The sequence below is a fragment of the Orbicella faveolata genome, unplaced genomic scaffold, assembly GCF_042242905.1.
Source record: "Orbicella faveolata isolate gen_17 unplaced genomic scaffold, um_ofav_v1 contig_4, whole genome shotgun sequence".
NCBI classification, from domain to species: Eukaryota; Metazoa; Cnidaria; class Anthozoa; order Scleractinia; family Merulinidae; genus Orbicella; species Orbicella faveolata.
In genome coordinates, this window is record NW_028301569.1 from 6638078 (window position 1) to 6661152 (window position 23075).

General features: G+C 41.0%; 2 protein-coding genes across 3 annotated transcripts in view; both read right to left on the minus strand.

Annotated features, from left to right (window-relative positions):
* Positions 1-1679: 1679 nt before the first annotated feature.
* On the minus strand, positions 1680-17424 carry LOC110045525 (uncharacterized). 2 transcript variants are annotated; one of them, XM_089276061.1, is made up of 16 exons: positions 17340-17424; positions 16072-16224; positions 15873-15964; positions 15016-15262; positions 13188-13276; positions 12248-12488; positions 11960-12069; positions 10227-10482; positions 9115-9197; positions 8119-8356; positions 7674-7710; positions 6603-7123; positions 5808-6022; positions 5292-5376; positions 4311-4756; positions 1680-3899 (listed from the first exon to the last, which is right to left on the minus strand). In XM_089276061.1, exons 2-16 carry the CDS (start codon positions 16157-16159, stop codon positions 3774-3776), a joined length of 2874 nt encoding a protein of 957 aa, XP_089132187.1. In that variant the 5' UTR covers positions 16160-16224; positions 17340-17424; the 3' UTR covers positions 1680-3773. The 2 variants fall into 2 exon arrangements, with proteins under 2 accessions (XP_089132187.1, XP_089132186.1); XM_089276060.1 differs by having other exon boundaries at positions 15873-15997.
* Positions 17425-18967: 1543 nt separating this feature from the next.
* LOC110045524 (protocadherin Fat 4-like) overlaps positions 18968-23075 on the minus strand; it is a 42895-nt gene continuing 38787 nt past the window's right edge. Inside the window, exons 30-35 of the mRNA XM_089275926.1 lie at positions 22825-22993; positions 22162-22322; positions 21214-21293; positions 20946-20998; positions 20779-20824; positions 18968-20212 (exon numbers count right to left, since the gene is read on the minus strand). Coding sequence (XP_089132052.1) covers positions 19968-20212; positions 20779-20824; positions 20946-20998; positions 21214-21293; positions 22162-22322; positions 22825-22993 — 754 coding nt within the window. The 3' untranslated portion in view covers positions 18968-19967. The remainder of the gene's footprint in view (positions 20213-20778; positions 20825-20945; positions 20999-21213; positions 21294-22161; positions 22323-22824; positions 22994-23075) is intronic.

The window sequence follows — 23075 nt, forward strand, 5'->3', positions numbered from 1 at the left end:
TATGAAGCCAGAATGCTTATGAAATGTACAATTTAGTGAAATTCAGCAAAATGATGAACAAAGCTGGAAAAAAAATACAGAAGTATGTCGAAAAAGTTGAGTTTTGTCCAAACCTATACGAAGTTTGCGGTTGCCATGACAAAGTCGAAAGTAATGGACACAATTGACATAACCAAAATTTACGCGAACGATGAATGAATAGCTACGGAAATTTTTCAGCCCCTGAGAGTAAATTGTCTTTTCAAGACTTCCAAAAAACCTTGAATCACATGGTTCAACAAAATTATCAATAAGTTCAACTGGGTCAAAGTCTCCCAATCATTTGATTAAATTGAAAAAATTATATACTCATCTTATCCCATTCTCTTCAATGCAGCTTGGTATTTGCCATAAGTATGTATTTTTACTGCTTGGAGGGGCTGCAGCGGCTCCTCTAAAACGGCTTGGGCAGGAAGATGGATTTGCTCAGTGGCTTCTTTGGCCACATCTGAAACACTTGTCTGCTAGTTGAGGCTGACGTCCACGAAAGGACTGCATGCGAAAAAAACAAAAAGACTGATTAGAAGAAAAATAATTGCCAGTGGACAGGCCATGAGTGGATGGAGCTTCACTGGATGTAGAATCGGGTAGCTGTAGAGTTGGCCAGCTAGGCGCATTTTTCCGCGTTTTCTCCCGGAACTTAGCTAGCGTTCGTATTTCGGCTGATCAGAGCTTTTTCTCTTCCTCTGAATCTTCGGCGAGTTCGTCGATTCGTACTTGCACTGCTGCTCAAACAGCGGGGTTCTTGTCCGCGGAACGAAATAACTTGGCTGCTGAAAGGTTTCCTTTTGAGATGGTCTTGCTGGTCCCGTCTGTTGCATCCAGCAGAGTTGCTGAACTCGTATTGTACTGTAGAGTTAAAAGAACTCGAAGCCTTGGATACCGTTTTTAGCCTCTACAGTTAAGACTGAGTGGCAGCTTGTTTCTCGTCGAGATCGCGTTTGAATGCAGCGAACTTCTGATCAAACTTAACGTCCAAAAGACGAGGAAACAATGTTCGTGAAGCAGTCTCATGAAAAGGATCTCCCTCAGTGAAGGATTGCGCGATCGAAGCGGGAACGCTCGCTCGTTCAGTATCCGACGACATAACAGCAAAAGCAAAGTTGAAAGAGATGCCTTCGAGTGGCTCTTGCATAACTTACAAATTCTTAAATTCTTAGCCTACTAGCCCCTTAGGGATTCGCGCCTAAAATACTTCTACAGTTAACACGAACCATACATAGCGAACACACTCCAGTGTAATTAGCGAAACGTTACAAAATATATTTCTGACCATCTATGAAATGATCGTTCCGGGCGTTAATTTTCTACGGTATCGGGCACTAAATTTGCTTTCACTATCTCGAGCGAGGGCGCTTTGCAGAGGAGGCGCTAACCAGACTAAACCCTTGGTGACGAGCCTCGTATGTATTTCTTTACTGTCAGAAAGATCGGAACGTAAAACAGCAATTTACTAAGCAACAATAAGAGGTTTTCATAGCTGTGGCAGCGCTTTATTAGAAACTAGAAGAGGGAGTTTATGGAGCATGGACGCTTATTGAAAAGATAACAGGACACTCTAGGGGGAGCCAGCGTTAATTAGAAAGGAAGTGCATATTGGAAGGAAGGTGCTACATCGAATAAAAACACTACAAGAAAAGTTGTCTTCAAGTGTCGCATTTTTATTGTCCTTGTTGTTCTAGAACTTTGAAAAATGCAGTCCGGGTTATTTCATGATTCCCAAACGTTATTGATACAAAAAGCTAACTCTATATTCCTAAACGCACGTTTCCCGTGTGCAAAAAAAGAAATATGAAGTTAGAAGAATGACTGGAGAGTGAACGCTTAAAATTATAACAATCATAGACAAAAAGGCAGTACACCCAACAAAGCTACTGTTAGCCTCGTCTTCAGGCTGCTCAGAAGGGCCCAGGAACGAGGCTGAACTAACAGCTTTGCTGCTCATCAAACCATAGTTAGAAGATGATGAAACTAATCAGGCGACTTTGCGCCAGGCGAAATCTATATTACATGAGGACGAAAATGCATTTTATAAATGTATTAATGAAAGTGAGAGTTAATTAAAACGACGGCTGTAAAGGGAGCTATAAGCTTTATAAAGCTAGAATATTATCAAACTTTAGCATACTCTATCCCACACAGGCCTCATTGAGAGCTGTATAAAATGGTACGTACGTGACACTAACTTACATTACAGTCACGCAACACTGCGTTTGTAACAGTGTTGAGTGATGGCCCAAGAAGTAAACTTCGAACTCACGGTTATGTACAAGGAGAATGTTTACGTGACACAGTGTTGTGTTCTGGGTCATAAAAACAACACTTGGACAAGCGTTACTTGGACAAAAGAGTAAGTGTTTGCGTGACAGCTCCAAGTAGTAAATAACAACAGTGATTAGCTTACGATTTCTACTTGAAATAAAAACACGGTCACTCACGAAAGGCCCTAACAAGAACAGTATCTTATCACCAAGAAAAACGTGTCCATAAATAGCCGTATATAGAAATTACACTGCAATGCTAGAGTTGACTATTTGTCTATTGCACTTACTGCTAGACGAATGTGAACGAAGAGCACAAGTCGAGACAAAAAAAAAAAAACAAGACTGTGAATAGCTTGGCACAGGCTGCGAGATAAAGGCCTTCTTTTCCCAAAGTTTGTTCGGCGAAAAGCGCAGAAAACAAAAAAAAATAACAGGAAAAAGATAGACAGGTGGATAAACAAACGGGAGTAAACCTTTTACGCGCTCTTCGTCCACAACGAACAGAAGGGAACAAGGGCATACTTCAAGTTATCTAATTCTAACAATGATCAACAGAAAATATAAAAACCTTTAAGTTGTGATCAGATCGTATAGTTTCAACACGCTAAGTCTCCTTCACGCTTCATAAAACGTCAATAGATAACGCTTAGTACAAGTATTAAAATAGTTTCGAGTAATAAGTTTGCAAATTTCATATTTCTTCAGCAGTTCATAACTCTCATGAGAACAGAGCAAGCAGGCAAAACTGATGAGGCATCAAATATACAGCACTAAGGTAAACCAGAGGACAAACCAGAGAACCTTTCACGGCCAGACGTGAGTTACTGGTTACGACGGATAATTCAATCCACTGAAGATATGTCAACCCTTAAAATAACTGGACACAGAACACTCGCCCCAGGCCTTCCCCACCAAATGTTTCACCACAGCAACTACCATTCAATTTGAGCAGCGTAAATGTTAACCGGCAAAGTACTTTTTATTCCCAGCTTAAAAAAATGCAACCCCGAGTACCGCCGACTGTAGGAAGGTAGCTTCAGGTTCATCCTCCGTTCCTAGAACCCAGAGTCTTGTCTCCTGGTGAGTTTTGTAGCTGCAGTTACACGAAAATCGAACATTAAATATATGGGGAATAAAAACCAGACAGTGCTAAATCCTCCCGTAGTTTGCCAATGCATTGATCCAATCCAAAGTGTTTCTCAGATGTTTTAAAGTTGAATGGCCAATCAGGAAAGAAACTGGCTACCCTTTATAAATTGCAGGCTTTGAAGTTTTGAGGGCCACTTCCTGTTAAAGGCAAACTTGCTGGCCGGAAGTTGAGCATAGCGGGCTCAGTTTAACCGACTCTTAGAATCGATATTCCCGCAATGAAACACTCTTGATTTAGCATACAGCTCTTCAGTACCGCTCTGTGAAGGGCTGGAAGCAGGAACCTTTGTCTGTGACTAGCAAGGCGGATATCAGTTACTGTTATCGATCTTTCTTTCTCAGTTTCTGTACAGTGAAGTGAAGTTTAATGGCGGGCCCTAGTGTAACCCCAAGACACTTGTGAATCTCGTCAAGGGAGAGTAACGTTAAAGCCCGTCCGTCGATTTCCTGTGATTAAAAGAAAAACATAATATCATTATAATGGTAGTCGAACTCCACTTTGGGTATTGCTCGTTTACCCTTCTAGAGGCTCCTAGAAGTTATTTAACAGAGTTCTCCACCAGCACCGGCGATCGATTCAAATCACCGTAAAGTAATCCTGCGCGTGCCGGCTACTTGAGAGATTTTTCAAGACACAAAATGTACTTGAGAAAAAAATCTTAAAGTTCTGTTGCTTTTTTCATAACCTCTCCAAGCTGAAAACAATTAAAATTTGGTTGACAACTTGAAAATCAGAGAAGAATCAAGATGTTTTAAACCTCCTTCTCATGTGTTGCGTGACAGTCCGTGCTACTCTTAGCTCATTTATAGTTAATGGTTTATACTTCATGTAACATAACATGATGTTTCACTAGTTACCTGTCTCAAGAAGTCCCCTGCAAACTTGTAACAGTCCGTTGTCTTAATAAAATCTACAACTTCGCTAACGCTCCATTGTGTTATGTGTTTCGTTGAACGCGACGCTGGGAGAACGGGTGATTCCGCTCGTTCCGGCGATCCCGCGGTTTCGGGTAATCTCGCGATTTCTGGTGATCCCGCGGGTTCGGGTCTTGAGGGCGCCGGAGGGGCTTTTTTCGCCACAGCAGCAGCTTTGGGGGCTTTCCCAGTTTTCGCGGGATGTCCCGTTGATTTATTGTTCTTTTGAGAATGTGTCCTCGCGGGAGGACCCGCGGGTTGGCTATCTTCTTTAGGGACAACCTTTTTAGGTGACGCTGGTTTGTTGTTTTCAAGTGGGGTAGCTTTGCTTGGCGTTTGTGTAGATTCGTTGGTCTTCCGGGATGTTGAACTCGGTGGTGAAAGAGGAACTGAAAAACAAACAAATAAACAAACAGTAAACAAGTCCACTTAAGTGAAATATTCCTTCTATGCTAGTGTGGCTCGATCGCCAGCCGCTGTTAGGGAAATTGAACCAAAGAAACCCACCAAGCCAAAGCTGATTCCAGTATCTGTAACATAACGTGAATCGGAGTATTGCTACTCTCCCCAGGATCGGATGTTAGTCCATCAGAGAACGACACCCCCCCGCCCCCCCCCCCGCCCCCCCCGCCCATCTCAGCAGTTTACTAGGTTTGCTCAACAGTTCGCATGGGTGTCCAGAGGCACTATCAGAGTAGAGTCTCTTGCCTAGGAATCGAACACGATGAACCTAGTCAGCACTTAGATCGGGAATCCAACGAGCTAAACATTTTTCCACTACGCCACTAAATAATCTGATCACCCACAACTCATGACTTGCTACCGCAATCACGAGTTAAAAATGAAATATTTCTTAGCTCAATCTAGAGTACTTATTCTATTTCACTCCTAAGTCATCAAATTTTTCGACTGAAAGACTCTTACCTTTCTTGGCATCACAGTGTACACAAAGCGCCACTTTATTCAAGCTGATGAGGTTCTCGCATAAGGAGAGCTTGGTTTTGAGAGTCTACGAGAAAGTTGAAAACACAGAAAAAGAACGTAGTTACGCCACAAAAATGGAGGAAAAGCCTCAAGCTACTGAATAAGGAATCGATCAACACCACTTCCACTCTCAGCGGTGTTGCTAAGCAATATTGTACACGTGTCACATATCGCGGATTCTCCTAGCCTAGATAATAAACGGTTTAGCGTGGCAAACGCGCGATACGCGAGGGAGCGCGTGGAACCCGAGAAAAAAATTGCATCGCCTTTCGCGATCTGTCTTGCTAAACCGCTTGTTCTAATGTCTGGAACATGATCGAAAATCTTGGTATCAAGCTTTGTTTCTGTACATAAAACAATCTCGACATTCTTTAATGTTCAGTGACTCGTTCACTGAACTGTGTATCTTCAACAATAATAATAATAAAAAAACAACGCGAAATACAAAAAAATTACCTTTAGGATAGAAGCGATTGTCATCTTATCTGTCTCAGAAGCGAGCAGCTTGAGAACTTCTTTAGACGAGTGAGCGCTTAACACAATTTGTTCAACAAGTTGTCTCAAGACAATGTTCGGACCAGCCGGACCAATGACTGAAGGTATACCAGCTATCTTAGCTTGCTTTAGAAATGGACCAGGCTCACAAGATTTCTTCACGTAAATACAGATTCCTGAGAAAGAAAGATAAACCGCAACATATTAAGTACAGACGATGTACTATACTCTATAAAACTCGAGGTTTACACTCCAAGTGCAAAATTACAGTTGGAAGAGGGAAGTTGCCACTAATGTGAACAGCTTTTCGAAGCATCTAGAAAAGGTGCCTGTAGCTGATTCCTACAAAGAATACAGGGGCAAACGTAATTTTCGAAATTATCTGCCATAACAACGTAAATTAAGGTTCAGTAGTTTCTGATATGTTTTAGTGTGCTCAACCTTTGAAGAAAAACCATTGGAAATTAAAGATAAAAAGGGCCTGTTTTCCTGATTGTCTGTGTCATATGCACAAGATCTGAACAATACCCGTAATATATTTCGCACATATCCACATTCTAAATCGCCCTACCTTAAAATAACAGTGTATGTTTTCATATAGCAAATGTGGGCTTTAGCTTACTTGAATGTATTTGAAGATAACAGGAGGTAAGGTAGCTGTTTTTATTTTCGTCTCAGGCGTTCACGACAAATCCCTAACGTGCAATTCTCATTCATGTCTGGAAGATCACTACCATACACTTCATGCACGCATACCTGAACCGTCTGTGGCCGGAGTTGTTTTCGTGCTTACAGGTTTGGTGACCTTTGGACCCTCTTCGTCATCCTCTGTTAAATCAATCACAGCTTCGACTTTCTTTTTATCCCCATTCTCGCCATCTTCACTAGGGTCGTCCAACTGGGTCCCATAATCCCGAGGGACGAGGGTCGAGGGCCTCAGATCGTACTTGCCTTTTGGAGTGGCCGGGGCCGTGGCCGGGGCCTTTTTTGTGGGTACGTCATCTTTCTCCTCTTTGACCGCAACAAGGTCCATTTGAGCTTCTGCTGGAGTGTCCTCTTTGTGGACGCTTGGGCTTTGTGAGTGATTTGTAACCTGTGTATTTGTTGCGCTGAGTGCATTTGATACCGGCGTTGTGTTGATTGAGCTCGTTAAGGTGTCTGTAGCATTTGAGGTACCTATATCATTAGTTCTGCTTGATAAAGTGTTTGTAACGCTTGGTGTGGCTGCAGCGCTGGTATCCGAAGTTGTTTTCTTGCTCTCTCTTTGTCTTGTAGTTCTATGAGAGATCAACATGGACTCAGCCTACCCATTACAAGAATCTTTCTCAGTATGTTTGCTTTGCGTCCGAGTTTTGTCTCCTCAAGAGTCAAATACTTGACTAAGCCGAAGCTCAACTAGTTTCCTTTAATCCACACTACGCCGGAGAAATTTGAAAACACCATTTTGGATTTGTGTTTGAGGAAAACTCGGTCAAGGAAATCACGTGATTATCGTGACGTCATCGTTTTAAAAGAGCTCTGTTTTCAAAATGTTTTCCATCCACAGTAAAACGCACAGCTGGTGTTTTCAAATTCCTCCGGTTTGAAGAGCGTTTTCGAAAGGCTCCGTTTTCATAGTGGATTAGTGTGGACGGTAGGCATAACATTAGAAAACGGGGATTCGGCCGAGGGCGGGAGATGAATGACATTTCAGGTTAGGTTAGCGAAGTCTTCTCATCTCCTTCTAATTCCACAGTTTACGTTGGAAAGTAACGAAACTCAGAACTGATAGAATTGTTTACATATTGCATGCAATAACTAAGTTAAAAATTAACTTAGTTTCAATACCTCAATGAAGCAAGACGCCTGTTTTCTTCAACAGGACCTGAGAAAATGAAGGTACATGAATCATAAGAATACACAGTCATAGATAAACATATCACACCAGTTACAAAATGCTTCCCAGTGGTATACCATGGAATATACCACGAATCACTTGTATTTTCTTAGAATACAAACAAGCCTTTGATGTTAAACCATGCCATAGAGAAAAAAAAAATGGATAAATTTTTTGGAAGTTGAGGTAACTTTGAAGTAATGGAACAAGTGTGTCGTACACACGTAAACCAAATAGGGAACATCTTGAAAAAGTTAGTTTAAAAATTTCAGTTTTTCAATACTCCCCAACTTTCACCATCTTTGTGTTTAAATTAAGATTATACTTTTTGCTTTTCTATCTTTAGAGCAAATTATATGCTAAGGTAACTTAAGACATCACAAGTAACATTCTTACGTTGTATTCGTGGGGTCAGTAGGGGGTGCCCATTCATACTGCACCAACCGACTGGGTACAGGTCATACGACTCCACATCATAAATGTGTTCCACTGAATCGTTTTTATAACCATCCAGTAAAACCCACATTGTCCGTCCGACCACCTGGGTGACTGTCGCTACTGTCATGGTGCTTGGGTCCGTTTGGTCAACTGCTTCCAACTTCATACCGATGTCAAACTCATGAGATGGAACTTCCTAAATAAGAAAACAAAAGACAAAGAACCATCTCAGATATTCATTGGTGAACATAGAAGTGAAGTTTGACCAACACTCTTAGAATTACAATAAGGCTCCAAAGTTCTATCACTACAATAATTAAAATTATAAATTACCCAGTTTAAACTTGACAGTTTTTTGTCCTGGAATACCCTTCAAAAACCAATCTCTTCTTTGCTGCCATTTCATTCTCAAAGTTTCAATTTGTGACCGACAAATTGTGAGGTGCAAAGGGTCAATTAGCTCATGAGCCCACAAGGTTAGCAACAGGGAATTCCTTTGACGGCCAAGGGAAACATAGCCCTCCCTGTAACCCCACATGTTACTGTATTTCCCCACTTGTCCCAGAGCCTTCGTTGGAGCCACGGTTTGACACATACTCTCCCACTCAAATATAAAGTGTTCTGCAATCTAGCTCAGGGATTTTGCTTGTCCATTTCTCCTTCAAAACTCTTTTAAAACATTCCAGAACTATTCTACAATGGCAGTGAACCTAAAATCTAATATTGAGCCAATATTGAACCTACATGTATATTAAACATTACAGTGGGATTCTGATTTCTCACACCCTAGATTTTTTGAACACCCCCGAAACACAAATCTAAATTCAGTTTCCCTCCCCTCAGTTGAACACTGTAATTATACCCCTAATTTCTTGAACTACCTGACTTTAACTACAAAAAAAATCGGATTTTTACTGTGTATTTAAAGCTGTATGACAAGGATAAAGTCATTACCAAGTTGAACAGCGAGTCAGGGGCTGCTGATGAGTTTGACCATTCAAGGTAAGTTGGCCAGTGGAAAGGATGGACAAGATATCCTGACAAAAAAAAAAACAAAAACAAAAAACACTTTCACTGCATTGAAAGTATCATCAATTAGAATATGATCAAGTACAACTTTTGAATTTAGTTTTTTTATGTGACAGCAGAGCTCTGACAACGCGAAGGGGCACCAAGTGGAACCCTATACTCATAGAAATCCGTGAATTACTTTTCTCATGGTAAAAATGGCTGGCAGTATTGCTTGTGGGTGCATATGCACAATGACAACGACAGCAGAGTCATGCAAGATGGAGGCCATACTCCAGCTAATAGGTTGAAAGAGACATGCGGCCTTCGTTTATAGCGTCCTTTGATATTGGACATCCATGTTATGATCAATTGACATCTGTCAAATCAAGGTATCTGCTAACCAGTATCACATGACCATATTGCAGGCTCAAGCTTAGGTCTCATTGAGGTCACTTATTTTTTTGAAGTTGACCGCTGACCAAGTGCTGGTTTTCAATTGGATCATGGGCTCATGTTCTTAACTTATTGTAATCAGGGCTGGGCTGTTCGGAAGGTGGTTAACGCTAACCTAGGATTATTCAAACTCAAAACAGAAGGCCAAACAATATCCAGAAAACGTCACCGCAAAGTTACAAAACTCAAATCAAAATTCTCGCTTATCCTGGGTTACAATGTAGCTTAATCAGGCTCTGAAAAACCCAGCCCAGGAGCTCCACTTTTAGGCTTAGCTAAATCTATGTATTAATCAAAAACACAAGCACTAGGGTTTAAAAAGTTGACCTCATACTCCAATCTGAAGGTCCCTAACCACCCAATTCATATTAGTAAACACATGCACATAAGAAACTGGCAGAAACACAGAGAGACAGAGAAACTACTACACATATAATTTTTAGTTACAAATAAACAGAGAAATCTAAAAGAAGTCAGACCAAAGAAACTGAAAGCATGAGCTTTGTGCTGCCAATCTACAGGGACCATCTGTATGATTTAAGTTTTCTTGCAATGTATTATAACTGTGTATCATCACAAAGAAAATATAAACAGCACCCTACCTGGGGGAGGGGTCAGCTGAATGTTATTCTTCTTACACCAGCCCACAGGGAAGATATTCCGAGAGTTAGAACTGCACCAAATGGAAGGTCGGCTCCCATCACCACAAGTGATCATGCTGTCAATTTCTACTTGGAAGAAGTACTCGCTCGTAACTTTGGAAACAGTAGCAGCACAGATGGATGAGGGATCATTTGGATTGACAGCTTCAAGCTTTAATCCTGTTGTAAAGCCGTGAGGTCTTGGTAAACTGCTTGACTGAAATGTTAACAGATTCAAACAGTTAGTTCCACATATATGTACAGTTACGTCATAATACCACAGCCCCTAAAGTGCAGCTAAAATAATAATTGTCATTTTTAATTGTCAAATAAGAGAGGAAAATGCAATTAAGTTATAAAAAACTGAAAAGGGGTTAGCGGTCTTAACTTGTGTAAGCACATTATTTAAGAGTACCACAAGTTGCGGGGGAAGTCTGATGAAAGTCAATTCCGAGAAAAATGACAAAAGGCAATCAGTGTTTCCACCAGGATGCGCCATTGCGGGAATCCCGCGTTACAATCAGAAATGGCCCCCAGAAAAACGAAAAAAGGGCCAATTTGGCCCTTTTGTTTTCCAAGACTGCAGGCTTAATACAGGCATAACATTTCAAAAGCCATCCCAGGGCTTGAAATTGTGATCGATACGGTCACCAATGCAACTAACATTTCATCCTTGGTGACCAAAAATTCTGGTTTAGTCGCCATATTAATACGGCATAATGGCAACTACATTTCTCTGTGTTGACAATCAATAACGGTTATTTTCTCACACGTTATGTTCTTTTAAAAAATCATATTGAAAGATCTTTGCTTCTAAAACATTCAACATAAGAAAAGAAGTCAATCCATCCTTTTGCTTTCCTGTATTGATTCTTCTCACATCAGAAAACTTCCAAATGGCTGACCGTGTTTGAAATCACCCTATAATGCATTGCAAACCCTTGATCATTGACTGCGTCATGTATGTCTAAGGATTGTTCTCTTGTAATGCATAGATCCTTCATACTAGTACTCTGTATCTGATTCAAAAGAAACGTTATTGAGTAGAAATGCTTCAAAAAGCACTTACTATTAAATTTTATCATAGATCCTGATAAACGGCTTTACTTTCCTTGGTACCCTGATGCATTTTTTCCTTCTGTAGCTTTCAATTTATTGGCCCCTTTCCTAAAAAATAGGGCCCTAAAAAGATCTTCAGGGGCCACTTTGGCCCTCAAGTAAAATTTTCTGGCTGAAAGACTGGACAATTACACTGTTAAGTATCAGATACTTAACCCTGTGAGCTCTAAATTACAATGTACATGTATTTTTCCAATTTAATTAATAAACCCTTGTATCCACGTATGATAAACTAATTGAAAGCTTGCGATCTGTGTATTCCAAAAAAATCTCCTTAAGAACACTGATGAAGTGATAGCTTTGACCAAAGTTGGTTGAAAAAGAGAAAATGAATCTATACATCTAAGACCACAAACCTCAAGGCATGGTGACTCATATTATGTATAGCAGAGGTTCACTATTTTATACACTCAAAGACTAGAGCACTATAAAAATCTATGCGTTAGTTACTGTATCCAACAAAACCAAATTTAGTGAAGTCGCAAGCCCACAAAGACTCTCCCAAGCTGAAAGAGTTAGAGTTATGCAGGTATATATAAAATTATTAACAACACAGGGTAGAACATAAAACAAACCTTGTTCAGTGCTTGGTTGAGTGATTCATCTTCATTAGTCAAATTGCAAACACCAAGAAGTCTTCCTCGAATTTGTGCCCAGTCCTTATTTGGATACTTGGCTTTCAGCTCTTTGATACAAGAGAACAATAATTATATTTTTTTAAACAATGCATGTAATACATGTAAGATCACACAATTTCCTGACGTTCAGCCACTGCCTGATAGTGTGGCCTACATCACTGAGACAGAAACAAAGGAAACAAATAGACAAGCTCATTCAATTTCCTTTGTTTCGTTTTTACTCACCAAGAGGGATATTGAGTCTCAGTTTGTTTTTCTTGCCCCATCCAAGCTGATGAACATTATCTGACAAGAAGTAAGCCCACACATCACTGGCTTCATCTTCAGAGCCTTCAAGACGTAATCTGAGCCTCAATCCATAGGCGTCGACCACAGACACGACCCAATAACTGAGAGGGTCGTCTTTCTGCAGTAGTTCTAACTTGAGTCCAGGCTTGAGCTTGTTTTCATCATCAGGATCTGATCTCTGAAAGAACGTTAACCAAGAGGCTGGTTTTGATATTTGTACAGCAATTTGAACCCTGCTCTGAGGCAATCTATTTAACATGGATGCCCTCTTTAGTAACACAGCCCCACACAAGGTTAAACTACATGTATTTATGTCCATGTTAGGCTAAGTGGTCCATACGGTCGGAGCTTATCCTGGTTTCCATAGCATTAATCAACTAGGAGTTTTTCTACTCCCTCATGGATGGGATGCTAGTCCATCGCAGGGTTACCCCCCAGCATTAAGTTTGCTGGTACCCATTTATAAACGTGAGTGGAGTGAGGCACTGTCAGGGTAAACACAACTTACATGTAGTGGCCCTGGCCACGGCTCGACCCTGGACCTCTTGATCCACAGTCCAGGGGACAAACCATTAGGCCACTGTGCCCCTCACTCCCTTACATGCCAGGCCAAGTTAGGATTTTGCTACATCAAAATTGGCCTACTGTACACAACACAAGTACTTGTGCATTTGTATGCCCAGTAAGAACATTGGAAAATATTTTTTGACTCTATCAAAATGAGTCAAGCCATTAAATAACCATGAATTGACCAATGAGGTACAGTATACAGTTAAGTGACCACTGGGAGGAAAATCACTTTAACAAAAAATGCCGTAAATTCCCGGAAGGGTGTGGTGGGGGGGGGGGGGGCGCAGTATTTAGGTTGGTTACCTACCCTGTGGAACAGATGCGCTGGGGCACACACAGCTCCTTTAAGATCTTGTTTGAGAAACTTGGCCCAGTTTGACTCCTTGTGTCTGATGGCTGTAACAATGGTACAGATATGTAAGTGTTTACAGGAAGACAAGTCAGGGAGGAGGAGGAAGGTCACAATGTGGCTAAATTTTATTAAGGCTAGGTTAGACTCCAGCCAATACTGGTTAGCAATAGTTTGGGGCAGCCATGCTCTTTGGCGACTCCTACAGGTTTTGCAGAACTTTAATTTTTGTTTTGTGTTCCAGTTGTGTGAGGGCATGTGGTTACTTTATGCTTCAGTCATCAAAATGGGGCAAAATATCTATCACTGCAACAAGATTTCTTGACCAAATGGGCACAAAATCACATCCAGGGACTTGTCATTGCACCTTGTTACAAGGAAGAGTTGCAAGATAAGTTTCTTGTTAAAAAAGTAAATGATCAAAAAGTGGAAGGTTCAATTTTATGCATACATTAACATGTTTGGAAGAAGGTTCTATGCCAATAAAGTTGCTTGGAGTACCTTGGTTATACTGCAACAAAAGTGCAGAGAATCCTGAACAACAAACACCCAGGGAAAGGTGTACTCTGTTATGTCACCTCTACAGGGGCAAACCACTGGATAGGGTACATGTATGGTTTTGGGCCTCATTGTCCAGAACAGGTCGTTCTAGGTATATAATTTTAGGCAAGTCTGCCCTTAAAAGGGTATAGTTACATTATTGCTGTCATTCCAGTGTTTCGACCAAAGCGCGCCATTGCGGGAATCCCACATTACAATCAGAGATGGCCCCCAGAAAAACGAAGCAAGGGCCAATTTGGCCCTTTCCTTTTACAAGACTACAGGCTTAACCAGGCGTAGTATTTTAAAAGCCATCCCAGGGCTTGAAATTGCCACCGATACGGTCACCAAAGTAACTAACATTCCATCTTTGGCGACCAAACTTCGGCAAAAATTCTGGTTTAGTCACCATAATGGCGACTACATTTCTCTGTGTTGATGATCAATCCGGTTATTTTGTCACACATTATGTCCTTCTAAACAATCATATTGAAAGATCTTTGCTTCTAAAACATTCAATATAAGAGAAGAAGTCAATCCATCCTTTTGCTCTGCAGTATTGATTATCTTACATCGGAAAACTTCCAAGTTTGAAGTCGCCCTATAATGCATTGCAAACCCTTGATCATTGACTGTGTCATGTATGCCTAAGGACTGTTCTCTTGTAATGCACGGAGCATACTAGTATCTGATTCAAAAGAAATTTATTGAGTAGAAACACATCAAAAAGCACCTACGATTAAATTTTATCCTAGATCCTAATAAACTGCTTTATTTTCCTTGGTACCTTGATGCATTTTTCCTTCTGTAGCTTTCAATTTATTGGCCCCTTTCCTAAAAAATTGGCCCCTAAAAAAGGTCTTCAGGGGCCACTTTGGCCCTCAAGAAAAATTTTCTGGCTGAAACACTGCATTCAATATGGTTCATACAGTTCTATGCAATCTGACATGGAAGACATTGGCCGATATTTGACAGGTTATCAGTCAACAGCAGATAATTTTTTAGGATCAGAAAATACTAATTGCATGATTTTCAGTATCTGTTGATTCCAACTACAGTGTAGGTCTTTGTCCTAAATAGGGTCATGGAATAGAGGGCATTTTCCTATATAAGTTATGTACTTAAAATTGTCTCTGTTTTAAACTGGTCAGGGTTTCAAACCCCTGGCAGCACCTTTATACCCAACCAAGGGTCAAGTGTCCCTTCCCCCTAGGGGAACACACAGTGAAGATCTTTAATCTCCTACCTGCTGGAGGGATAAGTATGGTGTTATTTCGTGCACACCAGCCAATTGGCTGAAGATCATCTGACGCTGCGTCACACCAGAAGTCTCCACTGCGATCATCCTCATAGCCATCATAGCGCAGAAGCAGCAGTGGACCAGATGCCATGACAACAGTCGCCACCCAGTACGTGTCAGTCTCAAGTGATGTACGATCCATACATTCCAGTTTCATTCCTGGAACAAAGCCTTGGACTTTTGTGTCTTGCACCTGCAAGGTTAAAGGAGGCCATAATCATTTGTTTGTGTATCATACAGAAGAATCTATCATAAAGGGACATGCTTCGGATCAGAAAAGAATCTGCTTAGGAAGGGTGTCCACTAATGAAAGGTTGACTGTAGTTTTATACGAATTTCACAGGTTCTTCTGTATGTGTATGTGTATGTGTTACACAGTAAGTAAATCACAGAAATGTGTATTCCCTAGGGTTGAAGAAGGTAGCTTTATTGTTGGGGAAGGCGGCCGATTTTGCTGTTTCTAAAGAATCAACTGAATAGCTCAGCAGTCAGTAACCATCCAAAATCATGAAGATGACAGAGGTGCATTTCATTAGTAACCAGCAACTGTACTTTTGGCAACCCTGATTGTAGTAATCATTTAACGTACAGTTGCACTCTCCCAATAATAAATTATTTGCACTCAGTTATGTCAATTTCCCTGTTATTTCAAACTCAAAGCCATTTTCCCTGGATTTACCCCCCAGTCAATTTACTACAGTACTTTGAACTCCCCCTGTTTCCATCTATTCTTCATTTCCCGAGAGTTTGAAATAGTGCAGTTCAACTGTAGTCCCCAAACAAATAGTGTTGAAAGCACTTACATGTTTAAATGTTTCCTTAGGAACAGCCTTAGCATGACACTTTTTTAGATACTCTTCCCAAGAAAAGAGCTCTTCGTCTTCCTCCTCAGATCCTGTTGAACCATCATAGATTTGTTGTTTCACTTCTGGGTAGTAACAAAATAGCACAGAAATCACATTTGAACAGGACATGAATCATTGCTTAAGTCACAATGTATACCTGATCCATTTTGCACAGATTTTTTGACATTCCTAACTGCTTCCTCAATACTCTTCTTTCGTTTACGAGTGCTAAGATCTTTATCCATTTTTAGCTCATCCTACTAAAGTTCTTGTCTCACTTTCCCATGATCAAAGCTTATTGAAGATGTACCTGCAATAACAATTTAAAATATCACTTGATTTTAATTTATCAGTGGAAAGGATTTTGTAATTAAATTCTCATTTGCCCTGAATGTTCAAATATAATTCATTAATCCAAAGCAAGTCAACTGGAAATAACTATTCAGCAGAGTGCTTTTTATTTTAGTTATTTAATCTTTCTTTTGGGTTGGTACATTTTGCTGACCCCCTAGCACATGGACTAAGAAAATGGACCTGGTACATGAACTACTTGAATGAACCACCAATGGACTAATCTAAATGTAAACCCCTAATGTCTATGCTCCAATTTTCTAGGAATAATTTTTAAACGTCATCGCTTCTGCATGCATTGCGTGCCGTTTATTTTATTTGGAAACGCAAGAGCTTATCTGCATATTAAACTTCAATTGAGGAGATTTTATCATCTAAAGGCCTCGAAAGCAAAAGCCATTGAAACGACTCAAATCCAAACTGTGATTAACAAGGTCAAGTTAATTAACCTGCACTAATAAAACGAACAGGTACAATAAATATCGAGAGCATCTCAAGCTTTACAGTGTAAGTGAAGACTTAAAAACACAAATCAAAACTTCCTCAACTCAGACCGCTGACTTTTCAGAGTTCGTCCTCCAATATAAATTGAAGGTTATGATTCACAGCTTTGATGACAATAAGGAAAGAAATTTGATTTTGCGTACAGGTTTTCGCGGCTAATGACCTAAGTTGGTTTGACAATTTTTAAACTGACGCGCAGCGTGTTCGGTTGATACACTCATCAGTTCGATTCGACTTCAGTCAAAAAAGTGCATAATACTTTTGCTGTAATCGCTAAACAGCAACCGATCTGGAACAAAAATTGAAAGTAGGAGGTTGAATTCAACACCATCTTTCCGATCTGCATGAATAACAAGGCAGGTAATCTAAATAACTTGGATTTCAGATCTCAATTTTGGCCTTGTTTACAACCGATCATGGTCAACATTTTTGCATGATACAAATCATTGCATACACGCTCAAAATCGTTTCGCTCCTATTTTCGCCGCTTGAATGCAACGATTCTTGATCGGTGCTTCTATTTTAAGAATATTCCAAGCAGTTTTGGAAGATATTTTGAGGAAAACTTACCGCATAAATCCAAGATTCCCAGCCCTTGTCGTGAACGCTTTCCCCGCCGATTCTCGAAGCTCACAAAGCGTCTCAGTTGACCCGCAGGCGTGGTTGCATAGCCGTACTCATTTCCAGGTTCTTCCGGATCAATCCAAGAGAAAATGAGAGGATCCTCATTTTTAACTCGTGAATTGTGTAAGCAAGTTTACGAGTTCTGGTCGTAGATCAGATTATGCAAATAAGGACTGGTCGATCGTCTGATAACTTTTCGCAATTCCACCGTTTTTTGGGTCGTATATATCATTTGACATCGCTCGGACAAAGTTAGACCGCGAGCAGGCTCTGCACAGGAAAAGAAAGAAGCACAAGAAAAGGGAAGAAGAGACCGCCCGCATCACTTAGAAATCTGAACGAAACCTCAAAGAAACCCCGCTAAGCAACTTGTCCAAAGTCAGTCGATCAGCTCGCAACCGATATGGTTGTAAACATGTTGTGCACGAGATCTGTGCCAAACTAAAGGATATGGCTGGCGATGGCTGATGCAGACCCGGACGCAGACTCTCCAAAGAAAATATATGAAAAGGAAGAAAACCTGAGTCAGAAATCCGAACAACTATTGCAAATGTTGTAAAGCCTCGCTGAAAACCGTGGAAGGCTGTTTCCACAGGAAATGTGTTTCTATCATCCGCCAAGAAGGTTTTCGATGGTGACTTGTTATCATATCTGCTTTAAAACAAGAGGAACAACCAAGTAAAAAAAATTCAATCTGTCAGAGTCTGTAAAGCGTGCCCAGGTAAAGTAAGAAAGAGGCGAGAAGGATTTCATCATGAATAGTAATCAATACCGTAAAGCACAACTGCTGCCAACTTTTGGCAGAACGATGAGCAATTGACTTTCAGGAAATTCAGTCGTTGCTCGACCACTTCTTTGGTCCTGAGCCAAACATTAGATGAAATTACACCGTCCTCAACTCCGTCTTCGTTAAATTAGCAGCTGATGCAGCTGAGAGACCCAGGTTTCTGCCCTCTGAAATCTGGTCATCGCACTCTGTATTAAAAGCCAGACAACTAACACGATAGACCCATCCTATAATACTAATCTATGCTGCAAATTTAACTGTTTTCTGCAAGCAAGCCCTGCGCTTTCTCCTCCACTGAGGTCGGGCGTTCGTTATCTAATACGCTGTATGACGTGAGTGCAGCCGCAAAGTCGACTGGATCAATCGAGCAGCTCCCGCACTCTTGAACCCTCTGCGCTTGCACTCAGATCTCTCAGAGGATTCTCCATATCTCAAAATCACCATTGAGCCTCTGCGGAGGAGAAGGAGCTCTATTGACCATCAGTACTTGCAACGTTTTTCTGCGAAATTAAAAATTGATCGCCGTCTCTGTCTCTCTCTCTTTCTCCCCTGCGGAGGAGAGAGTGCTCTACCGATCCTAAGTTTTTGTAACATTTTTCGGCGAAATTAAAAAGTGATCGCCGTCTCTGTTAGAAAAGTAAAGAACTCTGTGAAGGTGTAGTTCTTGAAGTACTTGTAATTTCCACAGCTCTTGCAATTCGTTTACGGAGAACCCATAGCATTTCATGCAATGAAATTATGTTGGAACTGTTTTGAACAAGATTTTGCAACACAAAATCATGAGCGATTGTCAGTCTCAGAACTATTTATTTGTCAGTCACTCTCTTTTCACAGCGGGTTCTCACTTGACATTTATAATATATTAAACAAAATTCCTTTTTTGAAGAGAATAACGTGATCGACAACCCCTTCTATCTTCGTTTCGCGAAGTACTGAGAAAATTCACACATTTATGGTCACAGATAAAAGCAAAGGAAAGTTTTAAATTGCCTTCACCTTAGCCTGCGAGCAGGCTCACGTTGGAGCACAAGCGCGCGCGGCGCAGCTGCGAGCGCGTAATGGAGCGGCCACTCGCGCGTGTGACCCAAAGGTGAGCCTGCTCGCAGCCTACCCTCATCTCTGTTATACTTGTTATAGAGCACACTGTTCATAGGAAAACGAGTTTTATGTGAACGTTGATTTTCCAGAAATTCTTTGACGCATGGATTGATCAAGAATGAGGATTTTTGTATGTGTGTATGCATTCTGCCAATTATCCGTGGTTATCTTTACTTAATCATCTTCGTGCTTAGCTAGCACAAAAGGGCATATGGCCGATAAGAAAACGTTAAGTTAAACTTTTTACCCTAATTATCACACCATCTGGTCACCATCCCTAGTTATTTCACACCATTCGTCCAAGGAAAAGGTTTTGTATAAAAACAATTGAGCAGGTATTTAAACACGTCTCAATTTGGCGGGAACACCGGGGTAGCAGTGGTCACTTTATCTAAGAGTTTCTGCACCGCTTGGATATCTAAATTTAATATAAATTAATTCTAAAACAATGAAACACTTCTATAAATTTTTCTATCCTCTAAGCTTGTGAATAATCATGAAAGGTTTTTACTGTATGAATATCATGGGCCTGCCATTTCTTGAAAGACCAGCTAACTAGATACCAGTTTGATTAAGGCACCAGGCATCCATGACGGACATTACATCGAACTGGAATAATGTTCAGTGATAACTTTAATTAATTAGCGTGACACCGGATCACGTAATTTTGCGACAAATTGTCACGCAATCTATGAACGCCCCTCTGGCGTCCCTGGTAACTGAAGACGGCTGCCTCTGTTATCACGCTCGTGCACTGTCAATATTGACGCACGGGGTGGAGGTAAGTCCTGAACTCTATGATGCGACTCTCCAAGCCTCGACTGCACGTTATGGTTACCATAAACGGACTGGGGACCATTTCTATCATCGCGAATGTCTTGGAGCCACATGCGCTCGCCTGTTGTTTTGTTGAAGAGATAAACCTTTCCTGTCACTGTGAAGGAAAGGATGGGGAATTAGAAAAGAGCTGAATTAAAAACTCGCCTTTTGTCTAAGATCGAGAGGCTAACTACTTCTCACAACGCCTTCACAGCCAGGCTTATTGATGGTGGGGTTTTTCGGTGGGTTTATAACGGTACGAGACAACTTCATCGGCTGACCCAGGCGTCTTTTTAAGGTTGGAACCCCTCAAAGTGTTCCGGCTCTTCGGCCCTTAAATTGATGTAGGCCGCGTGGGAGCCTTAGGATTAGATCCTCTACATCCGTCCTCTGAACTTATGTCCCAGGGGGCTTATAAACTCGGGGGAACTCCCATATAAACCCCGTCATTTTTATATGGAAGTTCCCTCCCCGGGCTTATAAAGGCTTAAAAAAACGGTTGGCAATGAGTTGATTAAGATCCAGGCCATGATTAACAACATGTTGATATTGATATTAGCAACATACTCTAGTAAGCTGCTCATTGGGTATTTTTTTTTCTAGCACAGTGTTCTGCCGGGTTGTCGGACTTATGTACAGGAAGGGAGCTAGTTATTAGATTATTTTTTAGCTTCAAGATACCTGGATCAACGGCTCTTCCATCGAATCGTTTTCCATTTGGAGCAGTCTGAGTTCAGGAAAAACAAACAAACAAAAAAAAAAACAGTTGTGGTTAGTATAACAAGTATTGTTTCACAAAGCAAGCATGACTAGAAGTCTTGAAAGAAACTAGAAAAAAAAATCCTCACGATTTGATCGTCCGTCATTAAAGGGGCTACCATCTTGTTTTGCTTCACCTTGCCTACAGACAGAAAGCAATGTTTAGTTCAAGTTAGCAGGGCTGAGTTTGTTTAGTATCGAACACATTGGCACACTGATCATCAGTTATTGAAGTTCAGTAACACTGTCGTACTTTTTGGGGGGTGGGGGTGGGGGGGATGGAGGGTGATCAAAAAGCGCTGCTTCGCAGAGTATTGTTCGTACCATGTTTGCTTGATTCATTAAGGACGCACTAACCTTTGTAGAAGGCAACTTCTCCATCAGTTAGGCCTCTCTTTGGCCTTAAATGAGGTTCACGTGATTCTATCATCCGTCGTCTGCAAGTCAAGACAAACGGGCAACAATGTCAGAAGAATTTCTTGTACTAAAATATTATGGCAACGAAACTTAACTTTCCACGACCGCGATACTATCAGCAAGGTAGCCAGCTCTAGGCATTCTTCTAGCTGCTCTGCATTTAAAATTTCAGGCTAGATTGGCAAGTTTGCCTGCAACAATCCATTTAAATTTTCCTGATTCCCGAGAAAGCATCACTCAGTTCTCAGTTTGTTCACCTTTTTGGTGTTTTTCTAATTTGGTAATCTAGTTTTTTATATTACCACGTAATTGAAAGCAATTTTAAACTTAACAAAAGAAAACTTAACTCATGGTAGCATAGCTGCTTTAATTACAGTTCATATGAACGTCACTAAGCGAGATGAAGCATCGCAACAAATCCGTCTGGTTGTGGGCCAGTGTAGACTCCAAGGGTCGTAGGAGTGTTTTTATCCGCGAACGGTGCGAGCACAAAAGAACGCGGTATGGACGAGAGCGCGGTACGGGAAAGCGTCTTGCCTCACACCCCATGGCTGATTTCGATTGACAACGACAGACTGTCAGTAGTCTAACATTAATTTCAGCCTTCAGCATCGGTGAATATTTCATCACTTGCCGTTGAAAAATAAGATATTTGTTCCGACCTCGTCCGCTATTTGATGACCATTTTGCACTATACGTGTTTTCACGAACTAATTTGTAGAAATCGGGCCATGACTGGGCAAAAATCACAGCGAGAAAGCTGAAGGAAGCGGATTAGCTGACAAATCAACCTGGAACAAAGGATTCATCATTTTGACCTAGAATGCAACATATAGGAAAAATTGTCCATCAAAATAGAAACTGATAACTATCGCATTTTTGACTTACTTTGTCTTTGCACGCTTTCTCCAGATAACAACAGCAACAATCGCTAGTATCACAGCCAGACATGCAGCCACAATAGTTATGATTCCAACAGTTGTCTTGAAGAAAGGTATTGGTGGAGGGACAGTCGGTTTGGTGGCCTTCACAGAACGAATCTTGAACACCTGGTTGAAATCAAGTTTATTTTCTTCTAAGTATAGTTCAATTTAGCTTGCAACAGTTTCGCATCAAACCTGAGAATTTTAAAGAATCCCGCGCGCCACGATTGGCTGCGGTTTCATATTTCCCGCGCTTAAATGTTTTCCCGCTCTTGGCATCAGTTAAAGTTTTCCTGCGTTTGCACCGGTGACATATTTTCGCGCGCCTTGCACAAGTCACATGCTTTTGTCTCCGGGGTCTGGCGCCAGTTCTATATTTCCCCGCGCGTTTTGCGCCGATAGCACATTTCCCATGCAAAGTACTGCTTTGCACTGCACGGTTGCACATTTCTGTTTCAAGTTTTGATCGCCTAATTGCGTTATTCACATTTGTTACAAATTCACCAATCATTTAGGTCAGCCGTTGTGCTCTCCTACGACCCACTGTTTTTTGCATCCCTTTATTTGCGATTTCCACGATTTCTTTGTTTCGCCAATTAAACGTTAACTGCTCTACACCGTCCCATACCTCCAACTCCTTATCATTTGTTAGATTCGGGCTCAGATTTCCGTCTTCGTCCACAAGAACGTCTAGAATATCGTCACGCGTCAAGTATTCTTTAGTTTGTGATAATCTTTCATTCAAATCTGTGGTGTTCCCGATCGGATTTTTAACGGCGTAAATGGTGACTTTGATGCTGGAAAAGGAAACAATAAACAAGCAGCGAGAATTAAAAAAGGTGACTGATAGAAATAAAAGTTCGAAACAAGCTGTTAAAA

What these genes read in the sequence shown, in the direction of transcription:
- LOC110045525 (XM_089276060.1), bottom strand. Translation starts at nt 16,159, where the DNA reads ATGGATAAAGATCTTAGCACTCGTAAACGAAAGAAGAGTATTGAGGAA. An exon ending in CAGCGCATCTGTTCCACAGG is followed by an intron (nt 12,489 to 13,187) that starts GTAGGTAACCAA and finishes ACGTTCTTTCAG; the next exon opens with AGATCAGATCCTGATGATGA. An exon ending in ACTGACCCCACGAATACAAC is followed by an intron (nt 7,711 to 8,118) that starts GTAAGAATGTTA and finishes TCATTTTCTCAG; the next exon opens with GTCCTGTTGAAGAAAACAGG.